This window comes from Bidens hawaiensis, unplaced genomic scaffold (genome assembly GCF_021521415.1).
Source record: "Bidens hawaiensis isolate Kalapana, Puna unplaced genomic scaffold, B.hawaiensis_p1.1 tig00055165_1, whole genome shotgun sequence".
NCBI lineage: Eukaryota > Viridiplantae > Streptophyta > Magnoliopsida > Asterales > Asteraceae > Bidens > Bidens hawaiensis.
The window spans coordinates 77,742-84,536 of record NW_027499962.1 but is presented as its reverse complement, the minus strand read 5'-3'; the positions used below and the strand labels follow the sequence as shown (position 1 = coordinate 84,536).

Below are 6,795 nucleotides of genomic sequence, written 5' to 3'. Positions count from 1 at the left end.
TGCCTTGCTTGACTGATTATTCTGACTGCATGAATCATGCTAGTGAGTGTTTCTATATGAGTAATTGTCATGAACTGAATGTTTTGTTTACGGTGCTTAGATCTGTGCATACATGATATATATTTTTGCGGTATATAAATTCCGAGCATGAATCTGTGCTTGATGCTGTGTCTGCTGCTGCTCGAGCACAGACAGTGCTACTGATGACTTTCTAAGTAATTCGAGCACAAATAACATGTCTCAGCTGCTCGAGCATAGAAACATGCTTTGAAAAACCTTTTCAAGTATTTCGAGCATGATTACATGTCTAGTGGTATGTTTTTTGCTCTTCGAGCACAAGCAAACCACACTTGATAACTTTCAAGTAATTCGAGCACAGAGGAAATATTTGGCTATTCGAGCATGGACATGTCCTGTGATGTGGTCTCATTTATACATATTATTATATAAATATTCTCTATACTTTTAAGTGCTTTTGAGCCAGGTTTTATTTAATATTATTAATATTTGGTTCACTTGTGAATTTAATGGTTTCTAGAGACTATGAGCTAAAATGAAGCATTTTTACTAAACTTGAAACTGACGAATGAAGGGTCGAGCATATATTATATATTACTAGTTAATTATTAAATACTATATGTTATTATATAAAAGAAAAAATAAATAAATAAAAAGACACGTTAGTCTAATAATAAAAATAATAAAGTTTGGTTGGCATGGAAGTTTTTGTGTCATAATTTAAATGGGCAGGGCCCACTAATTTGTAGAAAGTCAAAGGAGGCTTGAAACCCTACAATATATATTAACGTTTTGTTTCGTGGAGCAGGGGGGGAAGACCTGTGAACCCTATTGGTAGCCGCCATATATTGTTTTGATTGGGAATATAGCAGGCGCACGGATTGACGAGAAAGAGAGAAGAGGGCAGCTTGATTGAAGCAGGAGGTGTACGCAACAATTAAAAGAAGACTTTGAAGTTTGAACGACAGCTAGAGATTATTATTCGTGGCTGGGAGAGCCAGACACACAAGAGAGACGCAATTACATCCTTATTATTCGGTTGGATTTTAATATTTTTATTATGAATTTGGGTGTTGAACCAATCTATTTTATTTTCTTGAACATGATTATTGGCTAAAACCTTTTTAGTTGCCTAGGCTGTGAATGAATACTTGTTGACTTTTGGTTTGCTTCTCGGTATTGGTTATTGGTGTTGGACTAATATTATTGTAATAGACTTTTTGATACTTTTAAGATGAATATGCATACTTATTATTAATTTACTTTTATTCAATTGTTCCATAAGTGTCTTGTGAAAGTCTTTCATGTGTAGACGCATATTAGGTTATCTACTGTGTTTTCGTAACTAGTTTATGGTTTATAGTCGACATAATCCATAGGAACTATTGCTTGAGGGTTTAGAGATTTTAAGTGTTCTACCTATCTTGAGACTGAGAGTTAATAGATAGTTGGGGTTGTCTTATTCATTAGGCGGTTTGGGTATAGATTACACAAGAGTGGATTTCCCTCTTACTATCTTTTGATTTTTGCTATCCTAAGTGTTTTTGAGCATCTTTATGTTACTCCTTACGTCCCTTACACTCCCGGATGTATTGTGATTAGTGAGAATGATAGGTGATCTAGTCATTAGAGTACTTTAATATTGTTGGAGAGACTGAGAGGTAATCCAACCAACCGGTTTGCGTCATACGCCCCTTAGGTATTCCCTTTAGGTGACACCCAGAGAATGATCAGGATCCACTAGGATGTCTATAGCGTCGTATCTTTAGATCCCGGTTCCATCACAGTTTCCATAGCCGATAAGCATCCAAGATTCACAAATAGGATTTTAAGCCTAGGTAACGCCTTTCTCATCAGTGTTTTCCTCTAATTCTTAAGAACTTTAATTTATTTTTCCTAGTTTAAATTAGTTTAAATAATTATTAATTTTAAAATAAAATAAATAAAAATCCAAAACGAATCATTTTCTTAATTATTAATTTATTTAGCATTTAGAATCTAGTTTCGTTAATTTAATTAGTGTCTTTAGGGTTCGATATTCCCGGACTTCCCATAGCTATTCTACACCCGATAGGTTCACTTGCCTGTTGCTAGTGGTTTGGTTTAGGGTATTCTGGATTTTTATTACTCGCTGTGCTAGGTTGATTTATAGCATTATTTTTATATACCATTTTTAGGCACATCAATTTTTTGGTGCCGTTGCCGGGAACACTTGGTAATTTGCGAATTAGATTTTTTTTGCTTTTACTTTGTTTTTAGTTTTAGTTTAAATAATTAAATTTTATTTTAGTTAATTACTTAATTGCTCTTAACTGCTATTTGTGATTTGTGTGCTTTAGGGACCAAGTTCTCACGCTTTTATTTGTTTTTCAGCGTATGCGACGTACCCGTTCGCTAGGACCACCAGAGATCACTGTTTCGGACGAACCCAAGAGAGATTTTCGTGAGCGCCGCAGGGAGCTTCGAGAGATTACACGTGATCTACGTGAAAGCAAGGTACACGTTTCAGATTCCATGTTAGATATGGCTGATGCTATTCCCCCTAGGCGTACGGTTCAATCAAGAGCGAATGAGGGAGTTATGGGGAGACAGTCTGCTATCTCACGTCCGGCGATGCCCGATGCTAGTAACTGGCATATTCCGTCGAACGTCATGAATTCTATTACTAATTCCTCTCCATTTCACAGACTTGAAGACGAGGACGCGCTGGGCAATCTAAACAAATTCACTCGCATCTGCGACGCTTTTCATATCGCCAACGCCACTCGTGCTTCTATTTATCTCCATCTTTTTCCATTTTCTCTTGAGGTTCGAGCTTCATCATGGTTGGAAAACCTTCCCCCTGGGTCCATCACTACCTGGGACGAACTTCAAGATAGATTCCTAAAGAAGTATTTTCCGCCATCTAAAGCCTTGAGACTTCGTGATCAGATCTATTCCTTCCGCATGGACCCTGACGAGTCATACCCTTTGGCTTGGGAAAGGTTCCATAATCTGCTTAGTAGATGCCCCTAGCATGGTCTGTCCGAATGGGCCGTAGTCGAGAAATTCTATAACGGGCTGACCTTTGAGATACAGCAGAGATTCAACACGTCAGCTGGAGGGAACATGTTAGAGAAGCTGGATATAGATGAGTGTGAGTCGATTTTTGAGAGCTTCACCCTAGCCGAGCAGCGGGACCGCCCGCCCAAGGTACTTCTAAAACCACTACTTCTTCCGCTCGAGGCGTCATCAAGTCTCGAATGATACTGGCATCACGGATGCCTTAGAGGGAATTCAGAGGCAAATTAAGGACTTGAAGAATGTCGTTCAGAGGTGCGAGATCTGCCGAGGAGGGCATGACACAGTTGATTGTCCGGTCGATCAGCAGGAGCAGGTGGACTACTTGGGAAATCAAAATAGAGTACAGAATGCCTACGAGAACCCCGGATGGAGGAATAGCTCAAACTATGGTTGGAGGTCGGGAGGTAATGCTCAGGGCTTTCAACCGAGGCAGGAGCAAAGTCAGGTTAGAGATACAGAGGTGGCAAGGAGTTCGAGTGCGGGGAAGAGCAGCAGTATGGACCCAGATCTTAAGGAGTTTCTAACTAATCAATCTACCATGCTTTCCCAACCTATTGACAAAGATAGTAACACACAACATAGACTGGCTGAGCATGACACCTTATTGAAGAACCAGCAGTCGTCATTATTGGAGATGTCTCGAAAGGTGGATGAGATGATGAAGCATATGCTACCTAATAAGCAGGTTGGAGCATTTCAGGGCAACACCGAGCTTAACCCAAATGCACAGTTGAAGGCGGTGACCACCCGCAGTGGCAGCGGAGGCGATAGAGAGCAGCCACCGGCAGATGAGGAGCCGGTGGATGAGGAGATAGAGATGGAGGCTCCGGTGAGGACGCACGAGAGGCGAGCCCCAGGAAGTACCGCGTCAAACGGCGAGTCTCCTGCGAAAAAGGTTGCTGAGAAGAAGATTGAAGAGAAGAAGAGTCCCGAAGTCGATCTTACTCGAGTTCCGTATCCTCCCCGTCTTCTGCGGCAGAAGTATGTGGAGGAATATGGACATTTCTTGGATATGTTTAAATAGTTAAAAATCAATCTTCCTTTTTGTCGAGGCACTCCAGCATATGCCCAAATATGCTAAATTCTTAAAAGATCTTTTTTCAAACAAGAAGAAGCTAGAGGGGCTTTTGACGATATGTCTAAATGAAGGATGCTCTGCGGTTGTCCAGAACAAGCTGTCGGAGATATTAGCAGACCCAGGACACTTCACGATTCCGTGGTTGTTTGGCAGCTCGACTGAGAGCTACGCGTTGGCCGATTTAGGTGCTAGCATAAATCTGATGCCATATTCTCTTTATAAAAAGCTAGACCTTGGCGAGCCGGTCCCAACGCGCATGAGTTTATCCTTGGCCGACCGTTCGGTCAAATATCCACGGGGAATCGTGGAAAACGTACTCGTTAAAGTCGATAAATTTGTTTTCCCCATGGATTTTGTTATTCTTGACATGGAGGCTGACGATCAGGTCCCGCTCATTTTGGGACGACCCTTCCTGCGTACTGCTAAAGCGCTTATTGACATCTTTGACGGAAAAATTACACTTCGTGTAGGGGAGGAAAACGTCACATTCGATGTCGTCAAATCGATGAGGAACTCCAGTAGTCAACACGATTCCGTTTACTTTCTTGACATGTTCATATCTCAGTTCGAGCGCTCTCTTGATTACATCTCTGGAGCAGATTTACTCAATCAGGAGGATGAGGTTGATGTTCCCCCGGAGCATGACCTGAGCATTCTAGCTAGATCACCTCCTGAATACCCAGAGGTGTTCACGGTTGCCGATAGCACTGAGGGACCGAAGGAGAGACCATCGATTGAGGCACCACCGTCCATTGAGCTTAAAGAGCTACCTCCTCATTTGGAGCATGCTTTCTTGGACGGTGAGGCCGATTTGCCCGTCATCATTTCTTCTCAGTTGACGGATGATGAGAAGTCGAGGTTGGTTGATGTACTCAAGGCACACAAATAGGCTATTGCGTGGAAACTCATGGACATTCAGGGCATCAGCCTGAACTTTTGCACGCACAGGATACTCATGGAGGATGAGTACAAGCCTGTAATCCAATCTCAAAGGAGGATCAACCCTAACATGTCAGAGGTGGTCAAGAAGGAGGTTATCAAACTCCTTGACGCTGGTCTGATTTATCCCATCTCTGATTCTTCATGGGTGAGTCCCGTTCAGGTCATCCCTAAGAAGGGAGGGGTGACAGTTGTCACTAACGAACGAAATGAGCTTATTCAGACTAGGACAGTCATAGGTTGGCGGGTTTGCATCGACTACAGGAGGCTTAACGACGATACTAGGAAAGACCACTTTCCTCTTCTGTTCATTGATAAGATGTTGGAGCGTTTGTGGGGACGACTGTTCTAGTGTTTTCTTGATGGATTTTCAGATATTTCCAGATCCCTGTTGCGCATGAGGATCAGGAAAAGACCACCTTTACATGCCCATATGGTACCTTCGCGTACAAACGTATGCCTTTCAGGTTATGTAATGCTCCAGCTACTTTCCAGCGTTGCACGGGTAGCGGTATTCCAGGACATGATCGAGAGTTCCATGGAGGTTTGCATGGACGATTTTTTGGTATATGGGGACTCTTTTGATCAATGTCTTTCTAATCATGAGAGGATGATGAAGCGGTGCATAGAGACGAAGTTGATGCTGAACTGGGAGAAGTGCCACTTCATGGTGATTGAAGGCATTGTGCTTGGGCACAATATTTCGCGAGACGGTATTGAGGTAGATAGAGCTAAGATCGACACCATCAGTAGACTTCCTCTACCGACTAGTGTGAAATCCGTTCGTAGTTTTCACGGGCATGCGGGTTTTTATCGTAGGTTCATCAGAGATTTTTCTAAGATCACCCGGACCATGACTCGCCTTCTAGAGAAGGACGTCATATTCAACTTTGATGCTGATTGTCTGAAGGCGTTTGAGTTTCTCAAGGGGGCAGTTGGTTAATGCTCCTATCTTAGTAGCACCCGACTGGAGCTTACCCTTCGAGCTCATGTGCGACGCTAGTGATTTTGCAGTCGGGGCTGTTCTAGGTCAGCGGAAGGACAAGCACTTCCACCCTAACTATTACGCGAGAAAGACCCTCAATGATGCTCAGGAGAATTACACGACTACCGAGAAGGAGCTTCTAGCAGTGGTCTTCGCGTTCGACAAATTCCGTTCTTATCTTGTGCTATCCAAAACCATCGTTTATACTGATCATGCGGCATTCCGATACATTTTCGCCAAGAAAGATGCCAAACCTCGTCTGATACGATGGATTCTCTTGCTTTCCGAGTTCGATATTGAGATTAGAGATAAAAAAGGAGCGGAGAATGTTGCTGCGGATCACTTGTCACGTTTGGAGGATCCGAAGAGAGAGGAGATTAGAGAGGACACCGTCGGGGATAGGTTTCCCTACGAGTCGTTGATGATGGTGAGAGTGAGATATGAGAGCGAGCCAGTTTTGTACGTGAGTGCTGAAGAGGAGGGTCTTCCATGGTCCTCTGACATTGCAAATTATCTAGCCGAAGGAGTGACGGTCAAGGGCATGAGTTATCAACAGAGGAGGAAGCTTTTCGCAGATGCTAGCCACTACATATGGGATTCACCATATTTGTTTCGTGTAGGCGCCGATCGAGTGTTGAGGAGGTGTGTGAGTAGAGAAGAGGGCCGTGAGATTCTTAGACATTGTCATGAGGGTTTAACTGGTGGCTACCAT

The 6,795-nt window shown here is 42.9% G+C and overlaps 1 protein-coding gene across 1 annotated transcript; it reads left to right on the top strand.

Annotated features, from left to right (window-relative positions):
- Nucleotides 1-4,145: 4,145 nt before the first annotated feature.
- LOC143600979 (uncharacterized) lies at nucleotides 4,146-5,048 on the top strand. Its single transcript, XM_077078509.1, has one exon. The coding sequence runs from the start codon at nucleotides 4,146-4,148 to the stop codon at nucleotides 5,046-5,048; it is 903 nt and encodes a 300-aa protein (XP_076934624.1).
- Nucleotides 5,049-6,795: the final 1,747 nt, after the last annotated feature.